Genomic DNA, 20868 nt, shown 5'->3' on the forward strand with positions numbered 1-20868 from the left:
TACAGCTACCGTATTTTCTGGACTACAAGTCGCATTTTTTTTCATAGTTTAGCCAGGGGTGCGACTTATACTCAGATGCGATTTAAATGTGAAATATATGTTTTTTTCTTCTTCATTATGCATTTTTTGGCTGGTGCGACTTATACTCCAGTGCGACTTATACTCAGATCCGATTTATATGTGAAATATATGTTTTTTTCATCATTATTATACATTTTTCACTGGTGTGACTTATACTCCGGTGCAACTTATACTCTGGAACATACAGTAATTAAACTTTTTGCACACCTTCATTGCTATAGTAGTATATGTACTGGCTAATTCCAATAGTGGTAGTAGTCACAGTAACAGTACTTTTCTTAAAAATGAGACCATAGACATGCATTTTGTGATTTTTAACGAAAAACCCAATACTTAATTTGTAAATATTCAAATTGGTCTACCCAGTCTAGCTATCCACGAGACATATTTTATCTTAAGCTGGTTGCATTTGATTTAAAACTAGTCATAAAATACTGGTTTCCATCCTCTCCATCCTTAACTTTGTAGTAACCAAACCGATACCGCCATATTTCCTCAAGGTCACGTCCTCATTCATGTGTCTTGAATGAGAATGCGAGATGGTAGATTTCCCAGGAGGCCTTTGGAGGAACATGCTTGAGCAGAACCACATGATGAAGAAGAAGATGCAGCAGGAAGTGACCCTTAGAGGACACTGCAGAGCGCATCCTGCCGACTCAGCTCCTGTCGCCCAGAGGTGCCGTGGGGACAGATGGAGAGACGGGTGCGCGGGGGGCAAGTCCATCACACTCACAAACCACACTGCAAAAGTCGAAGATCTACACGAGGTCTAAAGACTTCAGAACACTCAAGATACCTGCTCAAGTTTCATTTTTTTAATGTAAATTGACAAGATTGGCGAGCAAAATGTGTAGCAGGCGTACACATAAAACTACAATGAACTGAACGTAATGATGACTTTGATTTGAAATGCCATAAATCAGCGTGTCCCCAGATACAAACTAACACAACTGTCTCTGATCTGATCCTCCCTCCTGTAGATGACGTCGTGTTGTTTTACAGTGTTCGCTCCCTGTGCTTTACCATACATAATGTTGTTATGACAGCGATGGATAGCGGTTTGGACCTGGTTTGAAAGCAGAGGTGAAGACGAGGCGTGGACGGTCCAATCAGTTTTCTGTCAGGGTTTTTAGAGTGTCGTCCAAACATTTATCAGGCCTTCTCCAGTGATTTATGTAGGCCTATACGTAATGCCTTTGTCCCGGGCGCTTACACATAAAGAACGGGACAACTCTAAGATGGCGCGTTTTCCATCAAAGGATCTGTATGTAGCCGGTCGTCTTATGGTTTTAATTAAAAAGGATACTACTACCTTAACCTGCAGATTGATTTATGCCTTCAGTATAAAAGATCAAAACCTACAGAATTCACTCACTGAGCTGTAGAGGCTGCACTAGCACTGATTCATGGTTGGCTGCATGTGCTGGGGTTTAGGTAGTGACCATCAGATCAGATTCAGAGCCCTTTTTCGGTTTAAACCAACTGGATTTCAGCACTGAATCTGGCAACTCGTGTGAAGCTCATTCTGCTTTCTGATTGGATAATCGTCTTGTCTATCATGTCCAGTGCTTTTTGTAATTAAGAATAAATCAGCATCAGAATTGTTATTAATAAAAGCTATGTTTATGTCACATCTGGATCACGTTTATGGAATTTAAAGTCAAAATCCTTGCAGAGGACCAATTTCACTATAGGGATAAAACATCAATGATCTCTAAATATGTTCCTTGAAGTTCTCTGATGGTAAAGTATCACATAAGTATATATTTTGAAATGGCCACTTAATAAATATGCAAAATAAATACATAATAAAAACATGTTCACTCTTGTTTGAAACAGTTGTGAACCCATCCAGCTGTAACGTCACTATCCATAATATTTTAAATCTATAGGCACAGTCACACTTCAAATTGAGACTAAACCCAAAACAAAACTTGGACTACATTTGTCCCAACTAAAATGGGCTCAATTTTGGATCAAATATTAACAATTGTGAGTGCCCCATAAAACTGATGCACGAGCTCTCCTAACCTCTGCAGTCTGTCCTCTGTGACCGTGAGTGGCTCCCCCTACAGGCCACTCTCTCCTCTGCACTAATCTGTCCTCCGTGTTTGTGTACAGGGACGTGAACACTACAGGGACATGGACGCTACAGGGACATGGACATTACAGGGACATGAACATGAACACTACAGCGACATGGACGCTACAGGGACATGAACACTACAGGGACATGGACGCTACAGGGACATGAACACTACAGGGACATGGACACTAAAGGGACATGAACACTACAGGGACATGAACACTACAGGGACATGAACGCTACAGGGACATGGACACTACAAGGACATGAACGCTACAGGGACATGGACACTACAGGGACATGAACGCTACAGGGACATGGACACTACAGGGACATGGACACTACAGGGGCATGGACACTACAGGGACATGAACGCTACAGGGACATGGACATTACAGGGACATGAACATGAACACTACAGGGACATGGACGCTACAGGGACATGAACACTACAGGGACATGGACACTACAGGGACATGGATACTAAAGGGACATGAACACTACAGGGACATGAACACTACAGGGACATGAACGCTACAGGGACATGGACACTACAAGGACATGAACGCTACAGGGACATGGACACTACAGGGACATGAACGCTACAGGGACATGGACACTACAGGGACATGGACACTACAGGGGCATGGACACTACAGGGACATGAACATGGACACTACAGGGACATGGACACTACAGGGGCATGGACACTACAGGGACATGAACATGAACACTACAGGGACATGGACACTACAGGGACATGAACATGGACACTACAGGAACATGGACACTACAGGGGCATGGACACTACAGGGACATGAACATGAACACTACAGGGACATGGACACTACAGGAACATGGACACTACAGGGACATGAACGCTACAGGGACATGGACACTACAGGGACATGGACACTACAGGGACATGAACACTACAGGGACATGGACACTACAGGGGCATAGACACTACAGGGACATGAACATGAACACTACAGGGACATGGACACTACAGGGACATGGACATTACAGGGACATGAACATGAACACTACAGGAACATGGACGCTACAGGAACATGGACGCTACAGGGACATGGACACTACAAGGACATGAACGCTACAGGGACATGGACACTACAGGGACATGGACACTACAAGGACATGAACGCTACAGGGACATGGACACTACAGGGACATAGACACTACAAGGACATGAACGCTACAGGGACATGGACGCTACAGGGACATGGACACTACAGGGACCTGGACGCTACAGGGACATGGACACTACAGGGACATGGACACTACAGGGACATGGACACTACAGCAGTGGTTTTGGAGCAGTGAGGATGTGCTGGTTCTTCTGGTCTCTTTTGGCCCCTGCCCAAAGCCTGGTGTGTGAATGTGTTTATGAGCTACTTTAATCTTGTGTTAGGACGTCCCTTCAACACACACTCACACACTCACACATTCTGGAAGGGTCAAACGGGACGAGACGGGCCCCGTGGATGTGATGTTTACTGAGGAGAATCGCGGAAAGGTTATTCAAGGCCAGTTTCTTCGAGTAGGGAGCGCTCATTTGTCCTTAAACGCCCCAGATTATGCATTATTCAGGCTTTTCCACCAATCCCAAAAATGTAAAAAATCCCAGACGTGGACAGGGAATTCTGCTGCTTCTGTGACCAAGACAGACTAAAGCAGAAAACATTGATTGATGGACAACACTGTATAAAATGTATTTATGAGGGACAACTCGAGACACTGCCTGAAGTGAACTTGTTTGTTGAATTTTGATGCAGGAACTTTTAATTGCTGGGTTTCTGATGACATCACAACATTTTATAGTCCAATAATATTTGATACAGATGGGGGGGGGGCACCAAAAATGAGTATTGTTAAAATCCAGATGAAATAATTATAGATTAAATAAAAAAATAAAAAAAACTACAGTATTTTCTGGACTATAAATTGTACTTTTATCATAGTTTGTCCGAGGGTGCGACTTATACTCAGATGCGATGAAGAATTCAATGGATTTACTGATTTGTAGTGAGATCGACAGTAAACTTGTTGCTTGTTTTTTATGCTTTAGTTATCTGATTAACTGTTAATATCTTCCATTAACAAACCAGACATGTATTCAGTTCTTTGTCTATGCTTCATGTAGAATAAATATAAATGTGTTACGTTAGCGTGCTGTACTGCTATTCAGCCTTTTGTTCTCTATTTGGCCCTCGCCACTCACGAAGTGATGGCGAGGGGCATTGTTCTTCCTGGGTTTCTTCTTCTTATTATTATTATTTTTTTTCTCCCCCTGGGATCGCAATTTTCACCCCCTGAACGTCAACGAAAAGTCTCACATGGGGGTATCAAATCGACCGGCTTGGCAAAAAATTCAAGAAAATATGCATCACGAAAATTACCCACACACACTGGCTCGACAGCGCCACCTAGAAAATTCAAAATTTTAAAATGAATTGGGAGCCGACATGCATTTTTCGCCTTAGCTTGACGAAATTCACACCAGTGATAGAGCTCATGGAGTAAAGCAAAAAAGCCAATCATAGTGCGGCCCTAGGACGGACAGGAAGTCGGCTATATTGAATCGAAAATTCGCCAAATTTTTCGCAGCGTGTTTTCAAAACGCTACTAGTCTCAGGTTTTTGGTCCAAATGAGCTCAGATTTCACATGCCACATCCAGACACATGGGTTTTCAAAAGTTATCCACGTTTTCTCCAAATTCCACACGGTTCGCCCGTACGCCGCCACCGAAATATGCCTTCGTTTCCTGTTTTTTCGATGTCCTCTCACGACCACAGGCATTGCCCTACAGAGCTCACATTCACATCACATATGCGAGATTGGGGCATGAATGGAATGCAATATTAATTTTAATCAAAATGAACACTATAGCGCCCCCTACCATAGGGGTGAAACGCAAACATTATCGGATTCCTACGAAATTCGGGAAATAAATTGGGGGCATGACGTGGACCAAAAAATAATATTACGGGCATAGGTCATTTTTCACACTTGGCCACCAGGGGCGCAAAGACTCCAAATAAAATCATTGAAAAATGCCTGACACGCACATGCATTGGTCTACACAGCTCAAATTCACATCACACGTGTGATATGAGGGTATTAATAAAATGGATTATTAATTGTAATAAAAATGAACACTATAGCGCCCCCTACCATAGGGGTGAAACGCCAACATTATCGGATTCCTACGAAATTCGGGAAATAAATTGGGGGCATGACGTGGACCAAAAAATAATATTACGGGCATAGGTTTTTTTTCACACTTGGCCACCGGGGGCGCAAAGACTCCAAATAAAATCATTTTAAAATGTCTGACACGCACATGCATTGGTCTACACAGCTCAAATTAAAATCACCCATGTGATATGAGGGTATTAATAAAATGGATTATTAATTGTAATAAAAATGAACACTATAGCGCCCCCTACCATAGGGGTGAAACGCCAACATTATCGGATTCCTACGAAATTCGGGGAATAAATCAGTGACATCAGAAGAAACAAAAAATTACATTATGGCCATGAGCCATTTTCCACGGTTGGCCACCAGTGGCGCAAATACAAAAAAAAGAAAACATTAAAAAATTTCTTATACGCACATACATGGTTCTAGACAGCTGAAATTCTCATCACACATGTGATATCAGGGTATTAATAGAATGCACTATTAATTGTTATCTAAATGAACACTATAGCGCCCCCAACAGTATTGGTAAAATACACAACTTTGTCCGATTGGCATGAAACTTGGGGAGATAATTGGGGGCATTAAAAGGGTCAAAAAAGTTAATTACACCATATCTGTATTATGTACGTGGTTGCCGGTGCAAAGCCACAGACCCCTCTCATATAGAGTCAGGGCCACACAGCCCAGGCCCACACTGCATATTAACATTGTTCTTCGTTTTTCTGCCAAAACAATCGCATTTTTCACCCCCTGAACATTCACGAAAAGTCTCACATGGGGGTATAGAATCGACCGGCTCTGCGAAAAATTTCATAAAATTGGTGTCGGCAAAATGTCCCATGCCCCCCTGACTCGACGGCGCCACCTAAAATTTCACCCCTATGGGATGGGACAAGCATAAATATGAATTGAAGCACTGCTCTATGACAGACAGGAAGTCGGCCATTTTGGATCAAAAATTTGCCACTTCATTCGCAGCGTGTTTTCAAAACGCTACTAGTCTCAGGTTTTTGGTCCAAATGAGCTCAGATTTCACATGCCACATCCAGACACATGGGTTTTCAAAAGTTATCCACGTTTTCTCCAAATTCCACACGGTTCGCCCGTACGCCGCCACCGAAATATGCCTTTGTTTCCTGTTTTTTCGATGTCCTCTCACGACCACAGGCATTGCCCTACAGAGCTCACATTCACATCACATATGCGAGATTGTGGCATGAGTGGAATGCAATATTAATTTTAATCAAAATGAACACTATAGCGCCCCCTACCATAGGGGTGAAACGCAAACATTATCGGATTCCTACGAAATTCGGGGAATAAATTGGGGGCATGACGTGGACCAAAAAATAATATTACGGGCATAGGTCATTTTTCACACTTGGCCACCAGGGGCGCAAAGACTCCAAATAAAATCATTGAAAAATGTCTGACACGCACATGCATTGGTCTACACAGCTCAAATTAAAATCACCCGTGTGATATGAGGGTATTAATAAAATGGATTATTAATTGTAGTAAAAATGAACACTATAGCGCCCCCTACCATAGGGGTGAAACGCCAACATTATCGGATTCCTACGAAATTCGGGGAATAAATCGGTGGCATCAGAAGAAACAAAAAATTACATTATGGCCATGGGTTATTTTCCACTGTTGGCCACCAGGGGCGCAATGAATTGAAAAGAAATTGGCACTTGGCACTTTGACTTGCATGTCTATGAATTATATCTACTCCTAGGTTTTTCATCCGAATTACATCAAACTCCACATACAGCATGTACATATGTCGATTGTCAATAATCATCCACGTTTTGGGGATATTCTTTATGGTTCATGAGTAGGATGCCCTCAAAATATGACTTCGTCATTGGATTTAAATTCCTACACGACTTTTCCTTAAGTGCAAATGAAACCTATCTAGTCCTAGGTTTTTCATCCAAATTTCCTCAAACTCCACATACAGCATGTACACATGATTATTGTCAATAATCATCCACGTTTTGGGGATATTCTTTCTGGTTTATGCACACCACACTGTCAAAATATGACTGCTTTCCTGCATATTTGATTCCTTCTCACAGACACATGGATCAGCCTAAAAAGCTCTAATCACTGATGCGGATTAAAACTGTGAATAGAGAACCATAATAAACATGTGGCCAGTGACCTCCATAGCGCCCCCTACAGTATTGGTAAAAAACACAACTTTGTCCGATTGGCATGAAAGTTGGTGAGATCATTGTGGACCTCAAAAGAGGCAAAAAAGTCCATTCCACTATACCTGTATTGTGCACGAGGTTGCCGGTTCAACGGCGTGTACCTCCATTATAATGTGTGGGTCACACATATTTATGTAGAAACTGTGTGAAGGGGGGCGGATTGCGGCCGTGGGGTGGCGGGGGAAATGGTGCGTGGGGGGGCGGTGGCCAGCCCCGGGCGGTCGCGTGGGGAGGCGGTCGTGCAGGGAGGCGGTTGCGCGGGGAGGCGGTCGCGCGGGGGGCGAGGGCCATCATCGCCGCTTGCGGCTTTAAATTAACATTGTTCTTCCTTCCCTCCTTTCGTTTTTCTGCCCAAACAAATGCATTTTTCACCCCCTGAACATGCACGAAAAGTCTCACATGGGGGTATAGGATCGACCGGCTCGGTGAAAAATTTCATAAAATTGGTGTCGGGAAAATGTCCCATGCCCCCTGACTCGACGGCGCCACCTAAAATTTCACCCCTATGGGAGAGGAGCCTGGTTAATTTTGGAAAACATGCACAAAATTCGGAACAGTGATAGAGCACCATCGGACAAGCATAAAAATGAATAGAAGCACTGCTCTATGACGAACAGTAAGTCGGCCATATTGGATCGAATATTCGCCATCTTTTTCTGTTGTGTGTTTTCAAAACGCTACTAGTCTCAGGTTTTTGGTCCAAATGAGCTCAGATTTCACATGCCACATCCAGACACATAGGTTTTCATAAAACATCCACGTTTTGTCCGAATTCCACACGGTTCGCCCGTACACCGCCGCCGAAAAATGCCTTTGTTTCCTGTTATTTCGATGTCCTCTCACGACCACAGGCATTGCTATACAGAGCTCACATTCACATCACATATGTGTGATTGGGGCATGAATGGAATGCAATATTAATTTTAATCAAAATTGAACACTATAGCGCCCCCTACCTTAGGGGTGAATCACCAACATTATCGGATTCCTTTGAAATTCGGGGAATAAATCGAGGGCATCAGACGAAACAAAAAATTACATTATGGTCATGAGTCATTTTCCACATTTGGCCACCAGGGGCGCAAACACTCAAAAAAAATCATTAAAAATTTTTTTACACGCACATACATTGTTCTAGACAGCTGAAATTCTCATCACACATGTGATATTAGTGTATTAATAGAATGCACTATTAATTGTTATCTAAATGAACACTATAGCGCCCCCTACAGTATTGGTAAAATACTCAACTTTGTCCGATTGGCATGAAACTTGGGGAGATACTTTTGGGCATTAAAAGGGGCAAAAAAGTCAAATACACCATACCTGTATTGTGCACGAGGTTGCCGGTTCAACACCGTGGACCTCCATTATAATGTGTTGGTCACACATATTTAAATAGAAACTGTGTGAAGGGGGTGGATTGCGGCCGTGGGGTGGCCAGGCAGGGAAAATAATGCGTGGGGGCGGTGGCCGGCCCCGGGCGGTCGCGTGGGGGGGCGGTCGCGCGGGTGGCGAGGGCTATCATCGCCGCTCGCGGCTTTAAATTAACATTGTTCTTCCTTCCCTCCTTTCGTTTTTCTGCCCAAACAAATGCATTTTTCACCCCCTGAACATGCACGAAAAGTCTCACATGGGGGTATAGGATCGACCGGCTCGGTGAAAAATTTCATAAAATTGGTGTCGGGAAAATGTCCCATGCCCCCTGACTCGACGGCGCCACCTAAAATTTCACCCCTATGGGAGAGGAGCCTGGTTAATTTTGTAATACATGCACAAAAACTGGAACAGTGATAGACCACCATGAGACAAGCATAAATATGAATTGAAGCACTGCTCTATGACAGACAGGAAGTCGGCCATTTTGGAAAAAAAATTCGCCACTTCATTCGCAGCGTGTTTTCAAAACGCTACTAGTCTCAGGTTTTTGGTCCAAATGAGCTCAGATTTCACATGCCACATCCAGACACATAGGTTTTCATAAAACATCCACGTTTTGTCCGAATTCCACACGGTTCGCCTGTACACTGCCAAAAAAAAACGCCTTTGTTTCCTGTTATTTCGATGTCCTCTCACGACCACAGGCATTGCTCTACAGAGCTCACATTAACATCACATATGTGTGATTGGGGCATGAATGGAATGCAATATTAATTTTAATCAAAATGAACACTATAGCGCCCCCTACCATAGGGGTGAATCGCCAACATTATCGGATTCCTTCGAAATTCGGGGAATAAATCGAGGGCATCAGAAGAAACAAAAAATTACATTATGGTCATGAGTCATTTTCCACATTTGGCCACCAGGGGCGCAAACACTCAAAAAAAATCATTAAAAAATGTTTTACACGCACATACATTGTTCTAGACAGCTGAAATTCTCATCACACATGTGGTATTAGTGTATTAATAGAATGCATTAATAATTGTTATACAAATGAACACTATAGCGCCCCCTACAGTATTGGTAAAATACTCAACTTTGTCCGATTGGCATGAAACTTGGGAAGATAATTGTGGGCATTAAATGGGGTAAAAAAGTCAATTACACCATACCTGTTTTATGTACGTGGTGTCCGGTCCAACGCCTTGCAAAGCCATTGTAATGTGATGGTCACACATATTTATATAGAAACTGTGTGAAGGGGGGCGGATTGTGGCCGTGGGGTGGCCGGGCGGGAGGAATGATGCATGGGGACAGTGGCCAGACCCGGGCGGTCGCGTGGGGTGGCGGTCGCGCGGGTGGCGAGGGCTATCATCGCCGCTCGCGGCTTTAATTTATTGTTATTATTGTTATTAACTTGCCTTTAAAGATAAAATATCCGTTCTTGGTCTCAGATTTTGTTAAATAAATTTCCCAAAACAATGCGACTTATAGTCCAGTGCGACTTATATATGTTTTTTCTTCATTTTATGCGTATTTTTGCTGGTGCGACTTATACTCCAGAGCGACGTATAGTCCGGAAAATACGACATTACCTTTCACACAGTTTAATCTAATGTATATTTATATTTATTCTACAAATTAAATAAGACTTTGAACCATATTGACTGACAAAATTGACCAAATTCCCACATGTCTCCTGGCAGTCCATAGTTCTGTTGCTAAATGCCGAAATGCCATTTGGACGTTCGCAATAATTACATCCACTGGATCGGCTTACAGGTTATTAAAATGACATCATCAAAAAGTGACTTCGAGATGTGACCTTCTAATTCATCGTTAAACCGTTTCACCATCAGTCTCCCATGTTGGCACCATTTTTTAAACAGTAAAAACCCACAGATTATAAACGCTAAAGCTGCTATGCATACACTATTTAATGGTCCTATATTACACAAAATTGACTCTTGTTGTTTCCAGCTACATCTCCAAAGCTCAAAATGCTCTGTTCCACCTTGTGATGTCATGAAGTGGTTGTTTTCAAGTTAACAGCTCCTTTTACCTTTTGTTTAGCAGCGATTGGCAATTCCAAAGCTGAAATTATCCAAATGATTCTAGTGAAGGTGAATTCAGTGGAGCACTTCCTGTATTACCACATGACATCACAAGGTGGAACAGAGTGTCTTCTGTCTGTGGGACAAACACAGCATAAATACGCAGGATTTGTGTGTTAAACATGTGTAAATGAAACTAAACACAACTCCGGGTAGGTTTGTGATGAGGAAACAACATTATAACATAGATCAGAAAATAGCGTAACATGGGCCCTTTAAGAAATACTTCAGATAAAGAACCTTTAACTAGCTCTACCTTTATATATGTAGCTGGACTTATACTGAGTACAGCTTTGGGTCACAACGGTCAGAGAATATATTAAAAATTTGTGGATTTTTGTGGATTTTATGTTTCTTTTATGTCCCCAAACCCCAAATAAACACACAGACTCCCATTGTCAGCTGAAGACAGTCTTTAATGATCTGACCTTGGTGTGTCTCCTTCTAGGACAAAAGTTCACCTGCAAAATGAAGGAACAGCAACAGCATACAGAGAAGGTGTGGAAAAACCCAGATGCCCTCCCATACAAGCCAGTTACTCCACTACTGTACGTACATGTGTGTGGCGTGGCAGTGTACACGGGGAGGCTAAAGGGGCCGTCTAAGGGGCTAAAGGGGTCATCTACTCTTGACAAAATTACTATATGAACATTTTTGGGAATTTGCGTTTCGTTTGGGAGATCGGGGAGTCTTGAAAAGATCTTGGTTGATGAGTGAGAATGGCAAAAACAACAACAACAGCAACAAAATGCATTAAAGTCAATTATTGAAAATACGTGGTGGTCAAACACTAAAAGAATTGGATGAAAAAACACCCAAAAGTGAAGCCAAACTACGCTTATTGCCTCCTAGTGTCTGGTCGCATATGACAACCCAAAACCTTCTCTTCTTTCCGGGACAAAGTTTAGTTTGTTTTCATACCGGTGGAGGCAGGACAACAGCGCCATCTGCAGTCCGACTTCTTCAGGGCAGTGTTGCAGGTGTGTGAGAGTAAAAAGGCCCCTTCCTCCCAATGTATAGTGTAAAAACTAGCTGGACTATAAACCTATAAACTTTGCTGCCCTACTAAAAACATTATTCCAAATATTACAGAACAAAAGCTATATTCTTGGTTTGGATTGTATATTTTAAAGTGCCTATGACAGGTTGGATTACTCATTTTATTAAAACACACTGAGTTATGATGGTACTTAAGATAAAAAAAAACACACCAAAAAACCAAAAACAAAACAATACTTTTTCCAAATTAGGTAATTTCTTTTTAAGTTTAAAACTTTAATTCCTGGTTAGAAATCATGACATCACGCTTGGGAATTCCATTAGTGTTACCTAGCAACCATGTGGTAAACTGGACCAAAACTCCTCTAATGTACAGAGATTATACTTTGACAAATACAATGATAAGAATGTATTGTTGAAATAATGTTTAAAGAGTCGGATGCTTGGCAACCCTGTCAATCAAAGCTGTTGCTAACGCTAGCGGGAGAGACCTCGGGGAAAAGAGAGTGCCTGATTTGTCTGTTATTAATGTGTATTACTTGAGTTACGGGCACAATAGTGAAAGAAAAATACCAAGATCATGTAGAGCGGGTTAATACAAACATTTAAGACCAAAATGACGAGGCTCACAGCAGTTACAGAGAGAGGGGCGACAGTTTTCTAATCTGAAGTGAATTGGAGCCAGAAACAAAGGAGCCAGAAGTTTGCCCATGCTCACTCCGTATTTCCAACTCGCGGGCTAGCAGGTCCATTTATATATACAGTTTATGATTAGAACAAATGTTTCTTTCGTGTAAATCGTGCCAAACATTTGGACAGAATTCTCCCAGTGTGATGTCATCAATATGGAACTCTCTACTTCCTATAATTTTCAACTTATTTGTCAGCTTTTCTTCTCGGTTGCTCTTCTGCTCGGCGTAAAACTATAATTTATATTTACAACAGGTATTATCCCACAAACTTAAGTCAAAACTGGAGTCATACGCACTTTAATAAACTTCACAGAGTACGCTAGTTTGGCTTCACCTTCAGCGTATACAACTTTTCCCATCATAATACAGTCTCCAACTGCCACAGGACCCTCCATCACCTCACTGTCCCACTTTGGTGACACCTACAGTGGGGTCGCACCCGGGACAGATGCCCTGGATGTTTACACGCTCCCATCGGACCAAACAGATGCGGCCAAGTACATGAAAAATGGGTGTCATTTTTCAAACTGACGCTGTCCGACTGGGGGAGGGTCTGAGCGGGGAAGACCGGGATTGGATCAGGTACAGTTGTTATAATGTAATGGTACTGGACAGGAAGTTGGCAGTGATGGGGAATGATGGAAAGGAATTTGATGATCGATAGAATCAGATGAGTAAAAATGTCCAAAAATGTCCAAAACGGGCAATATTAAACAGTTTGAAATCACATAAAACATAGCATAGTTGAAGTGTGCCCAAACTGTTGTCCAAAAACATAAAAGAATGTGTCAAATACAGAGATTAACTTCATAAACGGGAACATTTAGGTATACCCTGATCTACCATAAAGGCGCACTGTGTAACATTCCTGCTAGCTTGTTCCCATGGAGATGTTTTTCCTCTTGTTTTTATTGCCAAAAAAAATCCCTTGAAACATCTATGCACCACCTGCTTATCTCCATGGAGACAGAAAAGTTCAATACTGTGCAGTCTACCATTCCAGGCAAAGTGTTAACATCTCCATGGATACCTCCCCACAGGAAAGTTACATAGCGCACCTTTAACATATGAAATAAACTATTACAAAAGTCAAATGTAAGTGGAGAGCAATTATGGAAATTTATTCTATACGATATTTAAATTTAATGTTCATTCTACGGTGAGTCAGAGGGAAATGATTTGGATTAATCCTGGGAGTTATTCCAACACTACACCCATATGTTACTATATTACAATTAAAGGCCCTGTACCCGATTCTTTCCGTGTAGTTGAGCGTAGTTAGTTTTGCCCCAGTGCAGATATATATTGCATAAGCAGCTCTTGAGGTCAAAATGTTGTCTGCATCTAATTACGAAGCGGTTTTACGCCTGATAATCAGGAAGAGCGTGTTAGCATGCTAGTTGTTGTTATCTTTACAGTGACGGCAAACATTCGCTCTGGTCTCTGAAAGTTGTGAAATATCAGGTACAGCTCCTTTAACCCTACCTTTGACCTTCAAAACCTTAAAGTCACCAATGTAAGTTTATTTTGTAGTAATTTTAACACAAAATCTGCATGTGGTGTTTGATTTTCTCGAGAATTTCCATGGCATTCAGTATCCAACGTTATGATTTATAAGAAATGCAAGAAAAATCATCAGAAAATATCATATAACATAATAATGGGTGACAAATGCATTATCTTAGATGTGATCAGGCAGCTGTTTTACTACATCCTTTTGGAGTGACTGCTGGGTGAATGTAGGGGCCTTGTGTGGAGTGGGTTTGAGGACCACTTCGGGAGCAAGTGGTCTTAGGTTGGAGGGAGCAAAGAACCATGCTTCATCAAACTCAAGGTGAAAAGAAATAAGCTAATAGTCATGCTGATTAAGTCCACTCGTAGGCCAAGTGCCCTCCGCCGCGCCATACTTCAACCCACTAGTCCCCCAAGCATCCTCGTGCTAGGAGATGTTAGCTTATGTTAGCTTATGTTAGCGTGTGTTAGCTTGAGGGGCTATAAATGTTTTGTTTTGGTCTTTTTCGGAATCATCTACCATTCACACTACATTAGGACAGCATGCTAGCCTGCTAACTCGCTGACTTTCTCGTCGTGGTCGCTTTAAAAAATAACAATTCAACATTTACAAGTTGTCATGCCTTATGAAACAATCAGATATTTTCATGACATCAGTAACCCAGTCTCACAGAAACCACGCTGGTGCTGGGGTTTCAGCCTGTGTCTCTGTAATGTGGAATAGTTAGTAAAAGCTGAACTCAGTCACTTTTACTGTTTAAATCTGTTTTTGTGGGGTATACCGGACTCGTAATGAAAAATGGCCACTATTGTTTTTGTTCATGCTCAATGGTGCTCGCCACCAAAAAGGTGTTGTACCATGTGATAGTTTCATTTGAAGGTTAAAACAAGGCTAGACTAGGCTTTTTTATCCATAATGTGAAAACAGGTGGTAGTTGTTTTTAAAAAATATATATATATATGTTATTCTGCCCCTCCCACTTTTTCCTCTAAATGCTCCAAACTGCACTTTCTTTGTGGCGGCACTTCTGGTTAAGCAGGATTCCCATTCATTTAAATGGAGAATTTGGAGACGTTTTGCTGTGAAAATCTGATCTGAAGTATGTTGATTTGTGTAAAATGTTCAATGTGACCAACAAGTCAACACTGCTCTGATTCTCTGGAGCCTTTAAAATGGCTCTGTAGTCCACATAGAACTTATTTCCTCAAGATCGGCAGCCCCATTCAAAATAATACAACCCAAATGGCGACATAGTATTCAGAAATTATTTGGTCTTACAAAGAATGCGTCACACTCAAGCCTAAACATGGCCGCCCATTGAAGTCACTGGGCCGTGCTTAATGACGCATGTCGCAAGTTTAGCCTTTAGCAGCTAGTTACTGCCCTGCCCATGGACCATGTGCAGTTAAACTCCACCCCTCCCATGAGACTGTGTGTGACAAGAGTGAGCGAAGGCAAGGGAATAATAAATTGTAAATGATCATGTTTATGCTTGTAGGATCTTCTGATCCATGTTCTAAACCTGCGGCTCGTTCATGACAGTTGCTCACATGCTCATTCATGTCGTACCACACTCTAACCAATCAGAGTTTGAGCTTAGCTAGAGCGCACACAGAGCGTAGCCAAAGCTAACGATTAACACTTTTTTTAAGGCAACAGATAGATTTTGAGCTGAGAAAATATTTATGATCTGAAAATAGTTAAGTACAGTTAAGTAGTATTTATAGTTAACCACAAAATTGTACCTTTGTGAGAGTTGTCAGTCCCTGTCAGTCCCTGTCAGTCCCTGTCAGTCCCTGTCAGCCGAACACGAGCAGTTTGTGATTACATTGCTTTGTATGAGAAAAATCCTTTCTGGGCAGGAGGGATTTTTTTGTTGTTGTAGTACCAATGTGTGGCCACTAATCCAACTTGAGACAGCTCTAAGCAGCAATACCTTATCCAGTTATTTTAATAGATCCATGATCACACTGTGCTTAGCCAAACAAGCTAGCAATGCTGGCTGTTTTTCTCAACATGGGAGAGGAAAAATATTAGCGCTACAGACATGAATATGAAAGTAAAGTTGAGTAATTTAATGTACAATACAATACAATAGTTCTTTTTCCATGTGTGTGAAGAGTGTGTGGCTTTAATCTACCAATACTAGTCTTTTCTCAGCTTTGCCTTGACATATCCTTAGAAGTCAGGCCCATGCATTGCAAAAGGATTCTGGGAGATCAAATCTTTTGTGCAACGGACGTTCTTGTGTGTCAAGTTATAGCTTACATCAACATCAAAAACATCACGTTAGCATTTATGGAGACTGTAATTGACTACTTTAACCTCAGCAAATTTGTACGAGTGAATTACTAATCAGTTTTTGAGATGTTTCAGCATTATGGAGTCAAACGTTTATTCTTTTAAATGGCCTTTTCCCAGTTTTGGCGGAAACCTCATGTCCACTGTAGATCTGTGAGACTGGGCTGCATTCACACACTCATTCACTGCTCAGTTTCTTCAGCACTTTATTGTCTCATTTCTTGACTCCTGTGTCAAAGTTGTCTTTCGCTCAAACAGGGAATGCATTACAGAATCATATTACTGCAACTCTTTAGGAACTCTAAAAAAAAACCTACCCTCTAGTAAAAAAGAAACATGGATAACACTATAGACTAGAGACAACATATTAATCGCCAACCAAAGTACCTTATTAGCATACTATCTAGATGTTAACTTGATGTCTGTGTCTGATATCTCATGTTTGATCATTTTCTAGAACTATTTATCCATAAACCAATATTTATTCATTAATAAACAGTTAAAGAGGGGGTATTACACTTCTATGGAGTATTTGCTATAACCATAGACTGTGTAAAGCAGTGGACTAAAGGACTGTGACGTCTCTCATAGAGTTCAGCTTCAGTCAAATGAAACTCGTCGAGGCTGGAGCAGTTGCATATTTTGAATTTAAATGAGTAACATAGCAACCAAAAAGGCAGTCTGGAGCGAGGCTGTTGAAGGTATCGGCAATTCCCTCCCACACCACTGGTTTAGCAGGGAGCGAGCACTTAGCAACGCTGTCAATCAAACCTGTTGCTAACGCTAGCAGGAGTGATCTTGGGAAAAGAAAGCTCTTGATTTGTCTGTTGTTAATGTTCATATCTTGATTTAGATGTAGAGCAGGTTAATATGAACATTTTAAGACCAAAATGACGAGTCTGACAGCAGCAGTTATGGAGAGAGGGGTGATACTTTTTCAATGTAAAGTGAATTGGAGCCAGAGTTGATGGAGCCGGAAGTGCGTCCATGATCACTTCCTATTTGGAAAACGGTGGCTAGAGCGTTAGCTAAGTCCATTTATTTATACAGTATATGCACATAATATACTTAGATCACCATGTTACCTTTTGTTGTTTTGATATATATCACTAGGCTGTGGGCTTGTGTCTGAGTCTTGGACAGAATGTCACAGAAGTGTTCAAAAAGGGCCCAGGAGAGATCGCTAAATTACTCAAGTATGCATGGATGACAGCTAAAACCTCTTCAGGCATGGTTTTGATGCATAAATGCTTTATAACATGATAGAAAGCTCTGAAAAGTAGATTTGGCATAATACCCCCTCTTTAAATACTGTTAATTGGTATATGGATATTGTTGGGCTGTTTTCTTCATATTTAAATAGTAATTAATAATAGCAATTTATACACATAAGCTAAGATTTACTTAGCCACTAGCTAGTACGCTAATTACAGCTTAGCAATTATTATGTGGTCCCCAAAGTGTTACCAAAAATGTAAACCAAGATTTTATAAAAGACAAAGGAAAATGCAACAACCAAACAGAAATCAACTCAATCATAAAAAAATGTTAATTATAAAATCATCAAGCCTTTTGAAGAATTCACATGCAGAGGGGGCAGGGCTTGGGTCGAGGGGGTGGGGCTTGTGTCAGGGGGCGGGGCTGTGATATGTTTTGTGCGCTCTGTGATTAGCAGCTAACCTGGAGCCGTGCCCACAGACTGCCTCTCCTACGGACTGGATCTCTCTGTGGAAATCAGTGTATACTAGCATCAAGCTAAAAGTGACCCCTTCACACAGTCCAGGCCACATCCGCAATCGTACAAACACTTGGACACTCTATCAGATATATAGATTAGGCCTTCTGTGTTTGCATGTGAAATGTTCTTAAAACCCTGTCCAATTGTATTAACCTCTTCCTCCCAGCGCTCTTCTTTGGTATTAATGTGAGACTGTTGACTGTTATAATACTTAGATTTGGTACTGTGGGTAAATGATCCAATGAAAGGTCCATTATGCAGTAGTTGTACTGTGCGGACATGGCCCTGTCTCCTACACTGGCGTTTCGCAGGTGTTAGTACAAACAGAAAAAAGGTCTCAACCCAACAGTAGGAGCTGCTGTGTGATGAGGCAATGTTATGCATCACATTAAGACATTTTCTTTAAAGTTTTGTTGAGGAATGTTTCTGAAAAAGGAATGCAATGCTGTATTCAGACTGGTAACATCGTAAAAAAGCTCTGAAATTAGTAATTAAATAACCCTCTACTATTTATACATTCAGGCACTGAAAAATCACATGTCAATATGTAACTAAAAAAGATAGTCGCTCTCTTTTCCTTGGTAAGAACAAGGAAGCTGAACCCTTGAAGTTGGCAATTGCGTAAATTCCTACCCAGTAGTAATGCCATGTGCAGGCTCCGCCCTCCTAAGTGCATGGACCTGCACACAGACAGTGTGCTGAAGGATGGTGCTGTGTCCTCCAGAGGGCGCCGTGAGCCCACTCACTGCCCTGGCCTGGCCTTAAGGACTCTCCGGTGACAGCCAGCTCTCACAGCACTGACTCAGTCACGTAACTATACAAGGGCTTTTACATAAAAGCTAACTTGAACAGCCATACAATGGCTAAAACATAAACCATACTCTACTTGATCTGGGTTTGTCCGTCACATGGAGTGGACTTCTCTTTTAGATGCATTGTGTGTTTCTCAGTTCGTGTGTTTGAGCAGCTCTCGTGCTGAGGGCTCAGTCAGAGGTTGGGGGTTTGATGCCGGAGGATCAGGTTAAGACTCAGGTCTTAGTCCATGGTATGTGGATGCACAGAGTAAGGAGGGCTATCCGCTGTCAGAGGAGGTGTGCGGGGCTGTGGATGGAGAGCGCCTCCTACGGGTGGTGGAAGTCCAGGAGCGGTCAGAGCGTTCGGAGCGCTCCGAGGCCAGAGACGCGGGTCTGAAGCGGTGCATGAAGCCGTCCAGGAAGTCCTGCTGCTGCTGGGATATGGCTTGTGAGATGAGGCAGGGCAGGGCCTGCAGGCTGCCTGTCACAGAGTCCAGTTTGTCCTCCAGAGTCCCAATGCGTTTGTCCAGCTCCTCACTGCGCTCCTGTAGCTCCGACACCAGGTCGTACATCACATTCTGGGTCTGCACCGCCGGGGGACGTCCAGGGACAGAAAACAGGGAGAGAGCACACAGAGACACAGAGACAGAGCATACAGGGGAGAGACAATGACACAATTAGTGAGTTATGGATTTAAAACATTAAAGAACCTATACTGAGTCTTGTGCACTTTAAGCCATGTTAGACTAATATATAAAGTAATCAAACATGTGTGAATGAAACAAAACACAGCTCCAGGTATGCTTTTGAGGAGGTAACATCATTCTGTCTACATTTCTAAAGCTCAAAATGCTCAGTTCCACCTTGTGATGTCACGAAGTGGTAGTTTTCATGTTAACAGCTCCTTTTACCTTTAGTTCAATAGAGATTGGCAATTCCAGAGCTGAAATTATTCAAAATGATTCTAGTGAAGGTGTGGCGTTTAAAAACACAGTGGAGTGCTTCCTGTATTACCACTTAATGACATCACAAGGTGGAACACAGCATCTTCTGTTTGAGAGAAGAACGCCTAAATATGTAGGGTTTGTGTGTTAAACATGTGTGAATGAAAAAAAACACAACTCCAGGTCTGTTTTTGAAGACAAAACATTTTTAACATGTGAAAAACAGAAAGTCTCGTAATACGGACCCTTTATTGACTAAATAAATACACTTATGTGACTAGCCGACCCTGCGGTAACTCAAACCACATACGCTAAAAATCAAAGTAACAGCTTAAATGCAGCTTGTAAAATAAACTTGATGATTTGAAATGGCTGGCAATAAAGCTAGCACACGTCCGATGCTTTGTAATGTGCATTGTCTCGGTTGGGGCCGTAACTCACGAGGGATCCTGCAGTGGAGAGCCGGAGTCGGAGAGGAGGGCTTTTACAGTTTAGCCAGTCAGCAGAGATTTTATCAGCCTTTTAACAACCACAATCCATTTAGCCCCAACAGCTCTTTATGCGCCTCAATCACCTAATGAAAAGTGTCTGCGTTATTTAGCATCGCAGTGCATCCGTATAGCGCTATGTATCAGCACTTAGAGCAGAAGCAGTACTGACAATGCTAACCGCTACTCGGGTGTCCGACGCTCACTGTACTGTCCATCACAACACACAGACTACGGACACACACGGGGACAAGAGAAGACGGTTCGTTTGAATTTAGAGA

At 42.0% G+C, this 20868-nt stretch overlaps 1 protein-coding gene across 2 annotated transcripts in view; it reads right to left on the reverse strand.

The window, feature by feature from the left end:
* Positions 1–16506: 16506 nt before the first annotated feature.
* Positions 16507–20868, reverse strand: part of kcnn1a (potassium intermediate/small conductance calcium-activated channel, subfamily N, member 1a) — a 95906-nt gene continuing 91544 nt past the window's right edge. Inside the window, exon 9 of one of the 2 annotated variants that reach the window (XM_055228631.1) lies at positions 16507–19739. In XM_055228631.1, coding sequence (XP_055084606.1) covers positions 19434–19739 — 306 coding nt within the window. In that variant the 3' untranslated portion in view covers positions 16507–19433. The remainder of the gene's footprint in view (positions 19740–20868) is intronic. The other variant, XM_033983072.2, reaches the window with a different exon arrangement.

This window comes from Periophthalmus magnuspinnatus, chromosome 17 (genome assembly GCF_009829125.3).
Source record: "Periophthalmus magnuspinnatus isolate fPerMag1 chromosome 17, fPerMag1.2.pri, whole genome shotgun sequence".
Classification (NCBI taxonomy): domain Eukaryota; kingdom Metazoa; phylum Chordata; class Actinopteri; order Gobiiformes; family Gobiidae; genus Periophthalmus; species Periophthalmus magnuspinnatus.